At 38.9% G+C, this 20,527-nt stretch overlaps 1 protein-coding gene across 1 annotated transcript in view; it reads right to left on the reverse strand.

The window, feature by feature from the left end:
* htr4 (5-hydroxytryptamine receptor 4) overlaps positions 1-20,527 on the reverse strand; it is a 35,510-nt gene that overhangs the window by 7,704 nt on the left and 7,279 nt on the right. Inside the window, exons 2-6 of the mRNA XM_067247629.1 lie at positions 17,811-17,892; positions 9,129-9,242; positions 6,833-7,033; positions 5,340-5,493; positions 2,090-2,655 (exon numbers count right to left, since the gene is read on the reverse strand). Coding sequence (XP_067103730.1) covers positions 2,090-2,655; positions 5,340-5,493; positions 6,833-7,033; positions 9,129-9,242; positions 17,811-17,845 — 1,070 coding nt within the window. The 5' untranslated portion in view covers positions 17,846-17,892. The remainder of the gene's footprint in view (positions 1-2,089; positions 2,656-5,339; positions 5,494-6,832; positions 7,034-9,128; positions 9,243-17,810; positions 17,893-20,527) is intronic.

A 20,527-nucleotide genomic window follows, 5' to 3' on the forward strand; every position in this document is an offset into this window, starting at 1 on the left:
GTGTAAGAGATGAACTGGCCAGAACCACTGCTGCTGTCTTCGAGCCAAAGCAGAGGAAGTCATTAAAGAGAGGGAAAGCATCCTGTAATTCTTAACTTCTGTGCTCACTCTTTACACTACAGCCATGATACAAGCAAGTAATGCCTCTAAAATCCTCTTGAAGAACCAATGAGTAATACATAGATTGGGAAAATGCTTGAGGTAATTTGTGTTGTAGTCAGACTATTTGATTTTGTGATTGTTTGCAAGCACCTGTATTCGTGTATGTGCATGACTTAAGTGCAGTCATCTGGACATGAGCAACAATGTGATCTAACCTCATTCAACTGCCGGCCCTTCTCTTGCTCTCATGGGAAAACAAACAATGGAGTAAAAGGTAGAGGTGTTGGCTGTGTTCAGTCATAAGTCTTGCCTGTCAGTAGGGCCCAGGACTAAGGTGGGAAGTAAAAAAAAAAAAACGGTGGTAATGTAGCGCCTCTCTAGCGCGTTGGGCTATAATGAGAGGTGGCTATCCTGAGTTCTTTAAACCTATACAACTAATCAAATAAGTGGGAATACATTTCAACAAGGTTACAGTAATACTTTTGATCCAGGTGCTTCTTATAAGCATCAGTTAACAGGTAATAAGGCCTTAGTAAGTTAGTATGTCCTATTAACAAATTAATGTTAATACGCATTTTTTAAGAGCCTTAGTACTTATTAAGTAACACATTTCATCTTACGATAACACTAATCCTAACAAATATTATTAACACTTATGGGGCCCTTATTTGAACTATCTGAAACGCATGTATCAAACGCGAAACGCAAGTAACTTTGTGGACGGAACTCGGGCGCTGTTGCTATTATACCTCCATGCTCAATCCTATCATATATATATATATATATATATATATATATATATATATATATATATATATATATATATATATATTATATAATAAGTTTAAAATGTTTGGTACTCGCTGTGATATATTGTTTTTATTATTGTTGCTTGTTTTTTCCACAGGACACTTGCACTTATAGTGGTTCATGTTGTTTAATTGTAACTTGTTTAACTACATGCTCTTATGGTTCTTCCCTTTGGCACTTACTTTGGTTGTTCACAATGTGTGCTTCATGTTTTGGCTACTCGCAATGTTTTGTGGCTATCTTGTTGTTATGATCAGTGACCTATACACTTTGTAAAGCTCTCTCTTGGAAGTTGCTTTGGATAAAAGCGTCTACTAAATGAATAAATGTAAATGTAATGTAAATGTATACCGGCGGGATAAATTACTCCTGCGCCCGACGCAAATCTAAAATGGGTTGGTCTGAAGTAGCTACATTACTCATAGGTGTGGTTTGTGCGTAACGTGCAATAAACCAATCAGAGCGTCATCTCACATTCCCTTTAAAAGCAGGCGCGCTTGTTCAATGGCGGATTGCTATTATAATAGCGGATTTGCCAGGCGCACGCATGATAAAGGTGATTTCGCAGTCAACCCACTTTGTCAAGTGTCCTTATATACCTATGTGTCACTATTGGTAAAATAGGTTTGATCCGTCATTACTGCAAATAGCCTGAATAATTTGGGTAAGTATGTAAGCTAGATTTATGCCTTTTTTCACATCTTCATGGACACACACAATGATTTCCCTCATGTGGTAATATTTTTGGTAATTATCTAGGCCTATGGTTTGCACAAATGGGAACTGCTGTGTCTGTAGATGAAAAAATAAAAGTGTATGTGCGTTATACACACGCTACGTTATGGGCAAGCATGCGCCCCAATAGCATCTGAATAACGCGCCACTGACTTTAGACTACGTTTTTCCTGGTCGGTGGCGGAATTGTTTTCTGAAACTGCAAAACAGCACCAGGGAACGTTTGCGCTGGAACACGCCTCCTCTTTTCGCTGAACCGCCCCCGGGAGCGCAAGTTCATTCCTTAATTTACCGACGTGCGTCTGTGGAGGGAAAAGTCCGCTGTGCGTTGGGTGCAAAATAGGAATGATACATGCATCGGTCTACAAAGTCAATTGCGCTGGGTGCAAGATAGGGCCCATGTAGTTTTATGAATGACTGCCTTTGAAAGAAGTACACCTACTTGAGTACATGCGTGGATCCGTTGATCTGCGTAGCAGTGCAGGGGGTTCCAGGGCCTAAGATGGAGGGTCTCCTGTATCGCTTCCTACCACAGCAGAGAATGATGAGGAAGGCACGTCTGAAGGACTTGTTGAGGAAGGCGTAGAGGATGGGATTGAGCATGGAGTTGATGTATCCCAGCCACAGACATGCTGCCCACAGCTTATCTGGTACGCTGTAGTCTATGAACGGATCCACCACGTTGATGATGAAAAACGGTGCCCAGCACAAGCAGAAACAGCCCATAATAATACAAAGAGTCTTGGCTGCCTTGGTTTCCGTCCGCATGCGATGGTTGCGCTGGTTGTCAGCGCTGTCCGAGGCATTGGCACCCCCCGCCCGCTGGAGCATGCTGATCTGGCGTGCATGAGCACGAGCAGTGACATATATGCGCTGGTAGGCCAGGACCATGAGGCCCAGCGGGATGTAAAAGGCTACCACAGAGCAGGTGAGGGCGTACGGTTTGTTGACCATGAAGACGCACAGCGTTGAGTTACTGCCCTCGCTGCTTTGCTGCCTCGCCTCTATCTGCAGAGGGGGAGGTAGAAATGTGTCAGACACAGCGGAGATACACACGGGCACACATGTACACACACAGGTGGCAAACGTGTAGTTCCAGTACTTTCCAGTACTTAAATTCAGTTCCATTGCTTGTCGTGACTATAATCCATTTTAATCCTGGAAAATGTAAGAGTATCGATGAGCTGTACAGCGAAAGGATTCTGACTAAATGATCATTAATCATTAGCTACCACTGGCATTCCCCCAGCTTCTTTGGCCACAATCCACAGACGCTGAAGGTGGAAAATGAATCAATCGATAAATACATAATCCCTTTATTCTTCTTTAATAAAGCAAAACCCATAAGTGTTAGCCAGAGGCAGAAAGCAGCATCAGTCCTGCCTCGCTCTGGCTCTTCTCCACATAGACCAACTTAGCAGACATGTTGTTTATTCCTTGTCCAAAATAGTACCTAATAGGCCATTAAAATAACTACACTTTTCTCTTTGCATAAACTTTAGCATAGTTGTGTTGGCAGACTAGGAAACTCTTTACAGTAATCATCAGTAACGTGTGAACAGAACAAGAGTCTGTGGGGCTATTCAGATTTTTGGTCTCAACAATCCACATTTACTTTTGTTATAAACATATTGTTTTTGCCAGACAAGTATTAGTTCAAGCATGTAAGTATTTATTAGAGTGAGCATACAGCCAATGAGCCCATGCTAGCATCCGACTTTTGCAGCATTCTTCGGCTTCAGAAAATTCTCGAGTTTTACTACCCGAGGATGCAGTTTTAGATTATTAAATAACGGCACAGAGCTGCATAATGTGCAATGTTAATCTGACAGATGGAGCACCGTAAAGCAGAACCTAAGCTGGAGGCGGAGGTAATGTAGGCAATGACGAAGACGCACACTTGGATAATAAACACATTTCTTCTATTATCACAATTTTTCTAGACCAGCAGCAGTGTTTGTGTGACTGGTGCTGTGTGAAATGGTAGTGTCGCAGCAAGCTGACTGCTGGGATGAATTGTTACTCTGTAGACAGACAAACTTTGTACTTTGACACTGTATTCCCTCTGTTCTGACAAGACCACTGTTACTACGGATGTGACTAACTTGTGATAAAAAGAATAGCAGGAAGAAAGGACAAAATAAATATCTGTTTGCGTCCAAAGTACAGTGACTGTTGGCATTCAACTGTTTCCGAGATGACATGTGCAGAAATGCAGAAGTTGCTAAAGAAGTGCTACAGAAGGTGTATAACAACACCAAAAGACACTTCTCAATGTTTGTAAACATTAAAGTACTGTAAATCGTACTGCTGTCTTCACGTTAATCTTGTGTATCAATGTATATAGGGAGTCAGGTGGCTGAGCGGTTAGGAAATCGGGCTAGTAATCTGAAGGTTGCCAGTTTGATTCCCGGCTGATGACATTGTGCCCTTGGGCAAGGCACTTCACCCTACTTGCCTTGGGGGAATGTCCCTGTACTGACTGTAAGTCGCTCTGGATAAGAGCGTCTGCTAAATGAATAAATGTATAAGAATACGAGTACTGTGGTTAAATGTCCATAATGCTGTCAAGAGCAGTGTTTAAAAAAATGCTTGTGTAGTCGAACCTATTCATCTAAATGAGATACTACTGAGATGCATTTTCAAGAAGTGAGCACTTTATAGGTGTCCAGCAATTATTGACAATAGTTATGTTTTTGCTAAAATGCACCACTCATCGATATCACTGTAATCCCCATTGACCAATAAAATGGAGGCAGGACAGCCACTTCATCCATGCATAGATATAGTAACTGTTGTTCTGTTTTGCATTGCAGTACATAGATTAGTGCTGATGTTATGATGAATAGTTTGATTTTTGATAAATGAAAAGTGAGCTACAGCTGAAAAGTGCTGATGTCATAGCAACAAACAACGCTCAGCTCAGGGAAGCTCAGAGACAGAGGTCAGTTCACATGGCATGCCTGATTTAGCTTTACCAGCTAAATGATCCTTATTTTTTATAGGAATACTCTATTGAATGTATAATGCTGAACTAGCTGCACCAACAGTTATAAAATATTAGAAACTTCCCATTGATTTATGAGAGTTCATATTAGGTTCAAATTCATCAGAAACCCTGTTTAAAGAAAACTATAAATCATGTCACTCATCTGGACAATCCTTTCATTATGTCAGAGACCCATGAATTAGCGCAAATCTTGTTCCAAAGCTTTTGAGTTGAAATCTGACTCCTGTTGAAATTTGTAGAACTTAAAAACAAAGTTAGAGTCTATATTCTTGGCCTCTATACTATGGACGCCAATTACATTTATTTAGTATGCTTCCCCTTCTTCCAGATTAGCCAAACCAAATGGGATTGTTGGATACTGAAATTCTGGATTAGTTTCAGGTAAAAAATAAATAAACAATAAAGCATGTTGGTCTCAATCCACACTCTCAATCACATGGTTCTCATTACAACGTCCCCCAGGCCACTTGATATGTTTACAGTCCTGCTGCAAATTCAACATACACATCTTAGCAAGACCATCATATCATCCATTGAGCTTTTCTCCAGGCGATTGCGATTGATCTTAAAAGCCACAATGTGGATTTTGCATTATAAAGTCTGAAAGACGATGTATAGCCTGTGTAAAAATGCTGACATAAACAAACACATGCACATGGATAGAATAGTTGTGATGACTCACCAAGTGGTCTATTCCAATACTGTTCCATCCCTGCATGATAGGCAGGAAGGATATAACAGCAGGAATCACCCAACATCCACTCATCATCAGAGCCACTCTCAGTGGTGTCATTTTGTTTCTGTAGACAAGGGGCTGACAGCAAATGGCATAATACCTGGAAATTAAAGACACACACTGTTATCCCTACATAACATTTACATTTTAATCACTTAGACGCAATAAAGACCACGTCATGAAGTAGCTGTGTTATTGTCAATTTTTACACATTTTCCACAGTTATGCTACGGCCAATCAACAGTGGGCAACAATAGTACAACAGTAGGCAACTTATCCATGTGTACAGTATCATGTCAGTCATTGTTGAATACTTGAGCGGAGATCTATTTCCAAGGGTTAAACCCTTGGAAATAGGCTACAGTACACTTATTATGTCCTACAAACCATAATAAAATTGCTGGATAATGTTGGCCGAAAGATCTATCGACACAGACAGGCTTCCAGTAAATTGTGCCTTTAAAATAAAAAAATTTGTTTCATGAGTTGTTTCATGTGACACTGTATCACTTGTGACATGTGACATTGTGTCATGTTTTTACGTCGGTACCATGGTACGGCCGGGAATGGGAATCAATATAGTTTTCAGCTGTTCATACCTTTTTCATAGAATATCAATATACTGTATTCCTTTCAACAGATGTGATCGATTATAATATCAAATCTAACCAAGAGTAGCCATACATTCTCAACCCCATCATCCAATTCAGCACAAACAAAATAGTGTGGTTCTCTTTTGAAGAGTCACCAACTGCAAACTGGGCCTCAAGCACATTGGCACACGCACAACAGGGGTTACAATGCACAGCAAAGCCCATCGTGGCTATCGCATTAGCCTATCATCACAGTAGAAAGTCTGCAGTCTGTAGAGCACAAAGCCCCTTGATACCAGCTTGACGGTCAATTATTATAGCTGCCATCAAAAAGCACTTTATGTGAGAGAAAAAGGTGCTGAGGGCTTCATCGTTTTCCATTTTCTCTGGTGTTCATTGTTTCCAGCGAGTGGTATTTTTTCCATTTAAGTGTTTGGCAGAGTTGCTGCAAGTGCTGCTTTTGACAGGGTTCATTACGAAAGTGTCATAAACACGACTAGAAACCTGTCAACATGATATGAAAAAGGTAGCATCTTTTCCCAAAACTAAAGAGACATCACACCTCACACAGCAGCTAAGATATGAATAAAGATCTCCAGACTATTTGGGCTGTATTCCAATATCCTTGAATAGGTCACTCCCTTCCGTCAGCTGAAACTGTGACTATATTAGCAGCTGTCAAATTAGAATGGATTTAAAGTATCTAGAGAGTTGACATTAACACTCATCCACGATCAATGAGCGTGGCCATCTTAGCAGCAGTAACCTCTGATGAAGTGCTCTGTTTTCATCTGCTTTCAAAGTGAACTAGTTATTTAACATGCAGCAATGAGTGAACAAGCTCACCTGTCCAGGGCGATGCAGCAGAGGTGCATAATAGAGGCGGTGGTCAGGAGAACATCCAGTGAGGTCCGAACTAGACAGAACGTCTCTCCGTAAATCCAGTTCTGATGGATCAGCTCGATGGCACCGAACGGCATCACCAGGACTGAGACCAGCAGGTCGGCAAACGCCAACGACACTATGAAGTAGTTGGTCTTGATTTTTCTACATGGGGTGAGTTTGGAAATGGAACGCTTTGAAAATACTGTACCACAAACAATTTTAAAACTGTATTTTCGTTTTTAACCAAGGAGGAGTATCTGCACATAAAAAGCAATCTGCAACAAATAAAAGGAGTGTCCGTATTATATTTCTGCATTTTGAATGTGTGTAGTATAGAAAGGTCTGAATGGTCCATTACATGCAGTATATTGCCTTTCTACATTAGAAACACTTAGAACCTTGAAGACACCTTGCAGAGACGGTGAGTTTTTGCTTCTTCAAGCTAAAAATACAATGTTTAAGTATTTGATTTCAGATGCAGGTTAGGAATGCTACACTACCTGCCCCAAATTACACTATATGTACCAGGAAGTCAAAAATACAAATAATTCTTGGATTTGAAAATGCAATAACTTCTCTGTACACTCCAAAAACGTTCATGTTTTAGCATTGTGTTGCTTCGGTAGGTAGGAACCTTTCTGAACTCTTAGCATACTGGACTTCTCTGTCTTCTATGTATGTAAAAAGAAGCGTGACATAACTTTAAAAAAAATGCTTTTCCATGAGCTAAGCAAATTGGATGTAACTTGCAAAATACACATACTTGGACGATAAGCAGCAGCGAGGAGGGAAAAAGAGAGAACAGTGAAAAACAAAAGAGGGATATTGCTGCGTTGAGACATTCACATAGTGATGTTTAGCTGCTGGACAGTTCTCTGGCATGCATGGTGGCGTCTCCTGTTTGTATGAATGGTTGTGTGCGTGTGTGAGGAAGACCAGAGCCCTGGGCGCACCAGTAATGACTAATAAAAGTATGTCTAAGCCAACCACTCACAAGCTTGCTTGATGGATAAAAATAGCTCACTGGAAATGGCTAACGGCCACCACTCTGTCATTTAACCAAAACACGCTGTAAAGGGTATTTAGCAGCTGTCTGTTAACGGAGCAGAAAAATAACATGCCCCATTGGCATCAACTCAATACTAGTTAATTTTTTATATAAAGAAGATTGACGGTTTACACTGATGTAATTTAATATTTTGATGTATTTGTATAACATTGCATAAGTTTATGTGCATGAATGCAATATAAAATTTTTTAAACATGACATCACATAACATGCACGGAGCAGCTTGTTCTCGTTTTGACTAAATAAACTTGACTCTTAAGACACCCGACATTAAGTTTGTCTCCAGACAGAAAAACCAAAAACTAATTACCAAGCTCTAGTTAAAATGACTGACATTGATGTATTTCTACATGATAATACATAATCAAATGTTTTGTTCATTTAGCAGACACCTTTATCCAAAGCAAATAAATGGAGGGATTCAAACCTGCAACCTATTGATCTGAAGTCAAATGCGCTACCAGTGAGCCATACCTATCATATTCCCACTGTTGTTAAGTACAGGAGGAATACGATTGCCACTGAGTTGAACCCTAGACAACTCAGAAGTCATTTGAACATATCAGGAACATGCTACATCACAAAACAACCAAATGACAATGGACCCGTGTATACAGAAATGTCCTTGATAGAAACACAGGCTTGGGTAAGCAAGGTCAGGAAGGGAGTGGGTGGACAAAAGGAACAGATTCAGATTGACAGTTGGAGGAGCATCTGAATTAGTTTGATGCTAATAAGGTCAAGTCAATTTCTCATCTTTATTATCATATTAGAGTCTCTGGAGCTTGTTTGTTATTTTTAAACATGACAGACAACAGGACTGTTCCATCCTACATCAGTTTTAACTGGCATTTCGATTTCTGGGCATGTGGCGAAATTTGTGTGTGTGTGTGTGTGTGTGGGGGGGGGGGGATTAAAGGTATTCATAGATTTCTTGCAGGTGTTGTATAATTGTATAAGGTGTTAGTGTATGTGAAAGTGTATGTGTGGGTAGATAAAAGCCATCACTTTGTGACAAGCTCAACAAAACACCCATGTGGAGGGTGATCATGAAGGGACACAAGGTCAGAGGAGCGTCACATGAGTCCGGTTTAGTGACGCTTTGTGGTAAAATACAAAAAGGAATGTGTCCAATTCGTTGTTGGAGCATACGAGTGTGCATGTGTGTGCGTTTGTACACAGACTCACCTAAGCCGTCTGTCCTTGCAGACGGCTACCATGACAAGGAGGTTGCCCAGGACAGTCATCAGCATGACCAGAGATAGAAAGCAGATGAGAGCAATCCACTTTGGCATGCTGTCCCTGTGAAGAAGACGAAACGTTTTTTACAGTGTGTTTGGTGTATTTACCATGTAATTAATACAGTCAACTGCTTTGTGTAGTAACTAATCTTACATCATATAAAAATGGCCAACATATTTTGAAGGAAAAACCTGAATGAAAAGACTGGAGAAACATTACGAATGCAGATGCTTCCATATAGGTGTGCTGCATGATACAATTAAGCAATTAACATGCTCTATGGGGTGTATAAACATATTTAGCATTCCCACTTTACCTCCATTTTGGACCAAGATGGCGAGAGGTAACGATCTAAGTGATTTTAAAAGAGGTAGAGATTGCAGGAGCTTCAGTCACAAAGACTGCTCAACTTGAAATTCATGGTAAAGGCATCAGTAAAGAGGATTTACATTTTTGGTCTATTGCACGCATTGGACTACCGCGATGCTCCTGCATTTGTGTAATTTGTAAAGAAAAACAGAAGAACAATTCTTTCACAGGTGACTGGCAATAACAGTACCATACATTGTCCGCCTGTCAAAAACAACAGTACGTCGGATATTATCATTTAACATTATTATTTTATATTATCGGTTGCAGTGCTTAAACCTCTCATTGCAAAAATGAATGCACATTCAGTGGTGCACTGATCTACACAGATGTGGAAAAAAAGTGATATGGTTGGATGAGTCATCCTTCACCATATTCTAGATGTGGGTGAGTGTGGCGTAGATTGCACCAAGATAGCAGTGAGGAGACCAGAGGCTCTGGTGTGCCGTGGTAGCCATATTCCTGCATGACAAACTCTGGGTCCTCAGTGTGAAAAGTTACTGCATATCAATTCAAATTCTTATTCTACCTTTAATGAAACACTTCTATCCTGATAGATACGAGAGGTCTCTTCCAGGTCTCTTTAAGGTACCAGGAGGCATACAGGGTCACCACATGGTTTCATGAGTATGAAAATGATGTGGACCATGCTATGGCCTTCACAATTACCAGACTTGAACTAGAACCTCACTCAAATTCAACCCCCATGAGACTGACGTGTTAGAAGGAGCGATTCACCACCACTATCCCTCCAGAGCACCCCATTAGCTTACTGGTTAGAGCGCATACTACCTGCTTCCCTGTCTCTCTCCAACTGTACTATCAATACAAATTGAAAATAATTTATAACCCCCACCATCCTTCAATTAGTGTTCCAGAGACTTGTAGAGTCCAAGCCAAGGCACATTGGCTGGTGGTCTGTTGGGGCCCAACACCTTAGTAAGACATTTTATGTTGTTTTTTCTTTTAGTTGTCACCTATCTGTATATCTGAGGTAAGGGTTACTGTTAGAGAAATTAAGGATGTAACCTTTATACTGCATAAAAAGGATCAGCATTCCTTGCGTGCAGAAAGAGGAGCCCTCCAAATGAACTCGAGGCAACACTATGCTTACGTAAACATGCTGACCCTTATTGTACTAAGCATGCTATAAACTCTGACCGTTATCTTTACGCATGCCATCTGGTTAGCCTAGTAGGGTCAAATCTTCACCCCTGCAAAGTTTTCACACATGCACACACACGCGCGAGAACTTTAGGATAAGAAGGAGTTCTTCAGACTCCAGACCTCAGACAACTTTGTATCACGATCAGACTTGTCTCCTTGCTAGCAAGAATAAATTGGACTTTCTTTGAACCCGACGACTCTGCTTCTTTTTAAAGATTTACCTAACAGTTCCTAACTGGCTTGTCTCAAGCTCAACTCTCAACAATTAGGTGATTTTTTGGGCTTCATCAAATGGTGAGAAAAATCTTTTCAAACTACAATGCTTGCTCCAAATGATTACTAGGAGTTGAAACCGTGAATGTCAAACCACATCATTACAGTCAGCTTATTATCATTGCAGTCAGCTTCCCTGTCCTTGGCTAGCTTTCCTCTACAAATGGCACACTGTTTTGTTTCTTCTGTCTCATAAGAAAACCTAAATCAATATCACATTCTAGGAACTGTAGGTCTTTACTCAGATTTTGATTTCTGATGATCTCTCATCTGCACAGACATTCAGAAAAATTGCATTCAGGAACGAGTACACAACTAACACAACAGGGACTGTTTTGATTCATTGCTGATTGGGAATCGGGTTACGTGTTGTACAGATGGGGCCGCATCAGTGATGGGAGGAAAACAAGGGATTTAACAGCTGTATTTAACAGATGTCAGAAATGAATAGGGTTGTATCCTTGAATAGCAATAAATATGTAAAAAGCAGTAATCTGGCCTTCACAAGATAACCGGACCCAGGTGTCTTGGTTCTATAAGCATTGACGGCATTGTATATCTTCCAGGTTTTTTCCTTAATCAAATAAATCAACTTGGATTAGGCTTTTATTAGGACTATTCAAAATGTGCATTAAAACCCAGAAGACAGACATAAATAGAAAAGCCTAAACAATAAAACAATTGACCAAAAATCTCAATTTATAGTTCATAGTTTTAATAAACACAGTTGGGAGTTAAAGAATTTGAATTTTGGGATATCTGATTCTGACTACAATTTACTTGTGGTTTACAATTTGTGGTGATTTGTGGTGACCTACAATACATCAGAATTTCAACAAATTACTCTCATTTGACTTTGAAATCAATAACTTGATGTTAGCACAATTTCGCTGTGCCATTGGATGTTCATTTCTCCCTACTTTGGAACTGCAAAGATGCACTTTAACTGAACCTGGAAGAGGAGATATATGCCAGAGAGTCACAGACAGAGTAGCGAGACAGAAGCTACTCTGTCTGTGACTCTCTGGCATATTCATCACAAGTAGGTCTTAATTACAGTGATTGCAGATTGCAGTACAAAACTATGGAGTTATACTCTCACTGGTAAAAGGCCCAATGAAACCATCATGATACACACTCTATGAAACAAGCTCAAGTTGCTATTTCTAAAGACTCCTAACAATAAAGCAAAAATGCTTGATGTTATTTATGATCACATTAAGGTGAGGAAATTACATTTGAAGGATGTAGGCAAGACTGGCCTGTGCCTTCATCCTCTCATGAAATCTGAGAGATTTGACCCTTGACCTGCAATTGGGTTGAATGCTGAATTGCAATCAACGCTTAGCTGGCTCAATCAACCCTGCCAGACAGATGATCTGAGTCTGGGGTCTACCTCCCACCCAGGAGTTTAACCTGCCACAGTATCAAATGGTTGCTCTCAAATCTTAGCCACATGGAGTGTTTCTGATTGATTTAAAATGTAAAAGACAGATTTCACTTGTTGATTGGCATCCATCTCGGTGGTCTGTGGATTTTAATGAACCTTTAGAAACTGTAAGTTAATTGATGCAGGATGACAAGCCAACTGGTGAGTGTGGTAATCCCACTGTGGTTTACAAAAATAGTTTATTATGTCTCCATTAGTCTAAAAAAGCTGTCCTTTTTATACCTTCTTCTTTCCAGCAGTCAACACCACAGTGTGACTGCTGGAAAGCAGTCACACTGTGGTGTTCTTTCTCAGCAAGACGCTACAAGGAAGCTATTACGTAGACATCTCCTACAGGGCAAATAATACATTTTAAATTAGTGTTATGATTAGAGAGCAAATACAGTGAGGAAACATTGATAAGCAACATCATAATAATGTCTGTCTAGCAGAAAGTTTGCATTTTTTGCCATACTTATGAATAAGTGCATCAAACAATAAGAAATTAATATTGAGGAAGGGAAAGAGTGTAGGAAATATTAGTTCAAGTTGCTTTTAAATTATTTAATTTTTTATTAATAAAAAAAATCAAACAGGTTCTATAAGAATAAAAAACAAGAAACGACACCATATATTTCCCTTGGTAAGTCACAAAGAAAAAAAAATCTTCAGTTGTTTTTTAACCTAAAACTACAGATTGTGTCGACTGCTTTGCTGTAGCCCAACACTATAATTCAATGTGTGGTATGCTAAGTGCAAAGTCATGTTATGTATACCAAAGCCATTTAGACACTGACATATATATAGATATATAAGTAAACATTCCCTACATTTCATAAGAATATATACTCAATAGATTATTGTGAAATGGTCCATCTGTGACCTCTTGAGAGAAAGCGGGTGAGGTTGAGAGTGCAAGCTGGCTGTAATTTGATGTTAAGTGGGCTTGGATAGCATGTGTTATTTTAGTCCTGATGGTTATTTTCTTTCTAGTGAGAAGAGCTCTGCAAGAGACCATTGCTGCTGATGTTGCCTCACAAAGCTAGCTTTTCTTCATCAACTGAAGTGATAGGTGGTGACTGAGTTTTCTTCCAGTTACATACTGTTACCTCATTTAAAATCAGGTAAAAAAAAACAAACTCTGAAATACAATCTGGTTTAGATGTGTAAAATTCAAGGACAGAAGAGCAAATCTAAGTTGTTCTGACTGTCTGAATGATGCAATTTCGCAGAGGATGGATTGAAGTGGGAAAGCAATGTGATTGAGTATGTGGTATGCCTACTGGGTTTTGTGAATCACGTGGATAGCATTCTATTTCAAACTCAATACCCACTTTCCAGTAATTGTGATTCAATGGAGAGCATAAAAAATGAATAAAATCAAACAGACTTTAACATGGAAAAACATATTTTCAAGCATACTGGCCCTTCATACACACTGTAAAAAATTTTTTTCTAATGATGGTGAAACTGGTTCCTGTTAGGTTACTGTAGGGTTCAGGTAGATATATAATGCTTGTGAGATACCTTTTATTGTTAGAACTGATTTTAGAGGGCAGTATTTCATGTGGTGAAAAGTCAACTGATGTAATTGAATGAGTCCATGAATTATTTGTGTACTTTCTCAGTTTGAACACATTACAAATGCAAATGCCAATTACATAACATAAATTCAAGCATAAAACTGAATCTGCCTGGTCCCAGACCAGAACTGCAAAAGTTGTGCAAAGAGGAACTTATGGAGAGCCTATTTTGCTTTTACATTCTTCCTGCTATTTTAATTTTTTATTCAATATTTATAAATATGGCAAATACATATTTTCTACACCATTAGCTACTTGTGCACGTAGAATTATACTCATACTTTAGCTGGTAGATGGGGACATTATACCCTGGTCTGCTCAAGATCACTGTGTCTCTGGACCCCATTCTGATCCACAAAATGGCAAACATAGGTCATGTGACGACCTTATGTTGGGCTGCATGTGGTGGCATGAGATTAGGGGGGTGGAGCTAATGATCTGAGACAGAGATGATCAACCTACTGCACTGCATCATCCTTTCAGGACAACTGGATCTGACTGATAAACCATTCGGATCACAGTATGTCAGACAAAATAATTTCACTCTCTGTGGAGAGAAAAAGTAGGGTACAGGAAGGCCCTCTCTGCTTTTGTAATATGTGTAAAAGAAAGAAGACATTTGTTCTTGAAAAGCTGGAAATGTCTACATTATTTCATCTAGATAAACTCATCATTAGACTAGAGCCTGAGACACAACCATTCACACATGACACCTTCTGTGAAACAGTATATGAGGTCAATTGATGGTTGATGTGGAGTCAGGTGGCTGAGCGGTTAGGGAATTGCGCCAGTAATCCAAAGGTTGCTGGTTCGATTCCTGGCCGTGCAAAATGACATTGTGTCCTTGGGCAAGTCACTTCACCCTACTTGCCTCGGGGGAATGCCCCTGTACTTACTGTAAGTCGCTCTGGATAAGAGCATCCGCTAAATGACTAAATGTCAATACGAGGTAAATTGATGGTTGGTGAATTGAGGTGAAACAACCATCAAATACAACATATTTTTTGTTAAAAAAAAATATATATATCTATTAAATCCTTTCAAATTTTCAATAATATATTTTCCTCATTATGTTTAGGTCTTATATTTTATGCAAGGGAATCTGGAAATGACTAGCAGCAGGGGCAGCTGGGAGTAAACATTTTGTGAATTAAATTGGTTATGTCCCAGCTGATATAGACATCCTTCAGGATGAAACTGAATAAACACGAATGCTAAAAAACTACAATATTTGTTGATGAGAATAATTCAACATTCTGTTCAAGGCTACAGATCTCTATCATGTTTCTTTTTCATCTTCATGACATGTCTATAGAATGTAATTGTGAACACAACACATTTTCACTGGAAATGTTGCATTATTACTGAGCTGTTGCTAAGGTGGCAAACCTATAGTCTAAAGTGTGTCTAAAACACATTGCAACTGCTATCACTCTACACACATTATGTATCAGTAGCTACATGATAATCTAAGATGATTTTACAAGAGTGAATCTATCTGGTTTCATTTTAGTATTTGTACTGAGCACTCTGACTGTGGACAAAGACCAGTATGAGTTGCTTAGCAACATTGCATGACTTAGAAAAGACTCTCAAACATGCAGATGCGGCTAGGGCATTATATCTACGTATAAGTTTAATGATTTGACATAAAGAATATATTATTTACAAATGCCTTCGCTCATCTTCACATTTACTGTTACTGCACCATGCTGACTGGAAATCAGAAAACCACAGCAGATGGGGAAACGAAGAAAATAGATTGCTGCTTGCAATATGATTATTTATTTCAAATAAAATGCTGCTCATACTTGTACAAACACGTATCTGTACGTCATCCAAAATACAGACCCACAGAGAAGTCATATTATGATGAATGAGTAATTTTCTTCTCAAGTGTTTGCCAGATCAGCCATGTTGCAGACAAGGCCTACCACTCTGTTGCTTGGATACCTGCTCACCTTGGCAAAAGGCAGACAGAAGTAAAATACCACTTACCATTTGCCCTGTGGCAAATTGGAGGACCAGCGCTCTTAGTGCTTGTGTTCATACCAAAACAAACATCAACTACAGCGGGTGTGTGGGGACACTGACCTGCGATCTCTGTAATAAGTCTCTCGATCAACATGCAGTAGTGTTTTCAATAGATTCACGTACATGAATTAATTCTACTTGTCTCTCTACTTTGCAGAGGTAAGCCTGGTCTGGTATTGACATATGACTCTAAATATGTCATCATTTGGCACAGTAGGAAAGAAACTATGGAACGGGTAATGGATTAGTCTCAACAATTAACAATCACTTAATCTACTTGTTCATAAAGACTAATTAATGCAGTGTAGCAATCATTTAAATACATTAAACTGTTATATTTCATATGAGACAGCTAATGTATTTTAGAGGACAGTGAAACTGAGCTTAATGGTACAAACAGAGGATATGTAGGAAGTCTTCTGTTTCATAGACTGTGGTGATTTTGCCATATCACCTTTCATCCTGTGCCGATGCAACAGAAGTTGAGGTGGTCGCTCCAAGCTGATTCTAACTTAAATTAAACATTGTTTTTTTTTTTACTCGGACCACTACCAAATACTAAACTACACCTTTTCAGTACACCAATTGCAAACACTAGAGTTCATTATCCAGCTATTTTGCCAGCTAAGAAGATCAGTACAAGCAATAAACAATGTGCTGTATTCCTAGATGAATGAAATATCAACAACTTTGCTTCGTCTCTCAGTAATATTTACTTTGTTATACCTCCCATATAATCCCTGTAGTGCGACAGACATTTCAAATCAAATCATTTCCACACAGAGGGTAACTCCAAAAGCAGTATTCCCTCCATCTTAATATGTTTACTGACATGAACAGGAATGAACAGAAAGAAACTTGGATCACAGACTCACAACTCCTGAATTAAAATAGGTGGGAAACCACTACTGCTGTACAAGTAGATACACCTCTTGCACCAGAATACAAATGGAAATTTCTGACTCAATAAATTCAGATCAATAATACTGTCATTTGTGTTAATTGTGTTAATTAAATGAGCGTACAGGCATGCAGATGCGTCTCAGGTTGGATATCTGCCTAGATTGTCTACGTTTGCTGGTATATTTTTCTCAGTCATTTGACAGGATGAATCAACTAAAGAAACATTCCAATGCCCACATTCTGTAAGCATGAGCTAAAAGAATACCCTAAATATAAAAGCACTTCCAGAAGTAAGTTGGGCATGTCCTTGAAAATAGCAACAACCTCCAAAGGCTACTGTGTAAAACACACAGAACACCCGGAAATCTGGAAAACACAAACAAAATACGCCAAACCCAAGTAATATTCCTATTAAATTGGTGTTTACTTTTCTTTTGTATAATTATTTGGAGCATCTGTTTAGAATGTTGTCTGACATAATATGTCCTTCAGGATCCAAAGTATGTCACATGACACCAAGACTTCAGTGAGTATCAGCGGATGTGGGCACCAAAATGCTGATTCTGGAAGAAGAAGCCTCTGATTCCTTCAATACTGAATGACTACAAATAGTCATAAATTACCATTTACAGTATCCATTGTGACATACAGTACGGTGGTAAATGCATCTCGAACTTGATCCTGTAGGAATTTAATCCCCCACCACATAACTGTAGCTATGGTATAATGTTCAACCGACTGAAACACAACAGGCCAAAATAGATGTTTGCCTTTGTGGCTGCAAAAAAAGTTAAGTATTGTTTGTTCACTGGTTTATACTGGTTGGTTTCTTGCATATTTGCTAATTCATTAACAATAGTTTAAACTCACCTCTCATTAATGTTGACCTCCTCCATCATCGCCATCTGGCCTTCCAAGCTCAGATTTATATGTTCATGAATACAAAAACACCCTGCAGAGAAAACCATAGATACAGTTAGGATGACAAGTATTGAAAGTTGGTATCATTTTTCTATTTGAATGTAAATCAAGGTAGTGTTCCATGAAAATATATCGAAGGTTTTTGTAGTCACGTCCCAAAAAAAGGTTATCTTTCCTCCTACAAGACTTTTCTGTCTAGATTTTTTGTCCCGCAAATGGGAGGCACTAGTACTTTACTATGTGCTAAACTTACAGTACTATTAAGGGGTCTAAGCAACATAGGTATCATTAAGAGTCCAAGCAGCATAGCTGCTGATTCCTGTTGATTCTGTCCGTATAATTACGGTCTAAACAGTGATGCTGCAGTTCACCATTGTCTACATCCTTATTATTATTATGTTCTATGTTGCCCACTCAACCACTCGTTTATAATCCACACCAGGTTGGAAACAAAGTACAATTATTTTGTACTACTTACCCTAATTTGAGCATCACAAATCCTAACATTCATAATGAAATATAGCTTTACCATGCATCTTGCTCTATTTATTGCTTCTTGCTCTCACCTCATTGATACAGGTTACCTGTTAGTACCTTCTAATTTTGACATTGTAGTGAATCATGTTTATAGTTTCAGGAGTACTTTAAAGGTCAAAGAATTTTGCTAAAGATTAAAATGGTCCATAGTACACTATTTTATCTTCTATTGGTACAATTTAATTTCCTATTCCTGGTTGGTATCCATTGCTACAAGTTTACTGCCATACCATGCATAACAATGTTCAAAGTGCTTTTATTGGTGCAGTGTGATCATGTCCAGGAAGGCAACGTAATATTGCTCAATAATGGCATTACTGACAGCATCATGTATTTTACTCTTGTATTCATACAGACTCGGTTTGGTGCCAATGGACTTTCAATATCTGACAACCTTGACATTGACAATATGCTTTACCAAAAATGTGTCCGAATGAACACTCAATAATGTCAGTTCCAATCTGGCATTTTTATTATGGGACAGACTAAACCTGAACCAGGTTGCAGGCTTCCACAGAGCTGCTTTTCAGATCCTGGCAGCTGACTGCATTAACAGGGAAGACTGGATCCAACCCAATAATAGACCTTACAGGATGTGTACCACTCAATAATGTGTGTGCATTTTGATGCATGAATGAGACAGTACACAGTGTCTCCTCCTTTTATCACAGACCTATCTTGCCTGAGATAATGTGTCCACATGGGGAACACATTATCTGTTAAAATAACACGTTTCTGAACTACAGGAGCTAATAGCTTTCTCAAAGGAACTGTACGGTGTTTCAATGTGCTGCAAGTCACATTCACACACTTCCTGGATACATCACAAGTCAAGCCTTCAAAGCAACTGGGAGCATTGGTTGCAGCCAAGTATTCAATTAGAAATCTAATTCATGAAATCATGAATATCATTTCCATTTCCTTTGAATTTGTATTGAGTGACATTGAAATTCAAAGTATCTGCTTAATGTTGGATTTCAATTAAACAAAATGTTAATTCACCCCATGAAATTACTGCAATGTTGTTGACTGTCAGTATAGTCTCTGGAGTATATCTGGAGAGAAGAGGTGGACAAGTAGGTTGGTAAGGTCAGGTTTGTAGCCTTATAATAAAACACACTTTGTTTTCATCAAGCATTTCACTTTGAAATGTCATTTCTGGACAGGTATTTCAGACTCATTTCAGACTGAATGCAGTACCCTGAAGCATTGTCTTACAATCAGTCACAAAGTCTGACTGGTTAAGGGTTTTTAAATGGTCCCAGGATCTGTTTAACTTACAGACTAGGAATCATACCCAGGTCTTCCTCACACCAACCTAGTAGATGCAATTTAACATATAGATAAATACTGAAAGATTATCAAGCTACTTTTCTAAGCTGTAGTATAAGCTGAACAGCTTATACTACAGCTTATACAGCTCAACCTTTTCTAAACATTTTTATTTTTTCTTGCACATCTGAATTAATGTTTAACTTAAATAACTGATCCTCTGGACCTTTATCTCCACTGACATGTCAGGTGCTCCTGCACTTTAGCTGACTCTGCTCTCCATAACCTTTCCTTTGACATAGTAAAATGATATAAAAGATGCATTTATTCTACAGTATGTCATTTCTATCCAAGTTTCCCCTATTTCACAGCTCCCTTAGCATTCACTGCCAAGGAAGAGCACTTGCATTCCATGAAAAGGTTATAGTAACTTGTTGTTGTGAATGACTGAATACCATTCTGAATCTTCAACAAATGCCTTTGAAGAGCACAGCCTCTTTATGAATATTTCACTTCATTTGTAAATCTCAGGTTAGGTTACCCTATTATAAAATTATGGTCCACTGTCTTTGTGAGTGAATTGCACAAACAGAACAGCAGGACAATATTACCACTTGTACTTAAGACTACACACACACACACACACACACACAATTTCTAATTGAAATACTCATTTGAAACTGAAGATGGATAGTGGTTCTGATGTCATACATTTTTTGCTGAAGACTCTTGCCTTTCTTGGTGTCAGTACCATTAGCACATTTCTGAGGCATGGAGAGTATTTAAAGCAATGTTCTAACCCATTAATAATCCACCTCATGTGGTTGTGTTGTGCAATCATGCAGCAGGGCTGGCTC

The sequence above is a fragment of the Osmerus mordax genome, chromosome 12, assembly GCF_038355195.1.
Source record: "Osmerus mordax isolate fOsmMor3 chromosome 12, fOsmMor3.pri, whole genome shotgun sequence".
Taxonomy (NCBI): Eukaryota; Metazoa; Chordata; class Actinopteri; order Osmeriformes; family Osmeridae; genus Osmerus; species Osmerus mordax.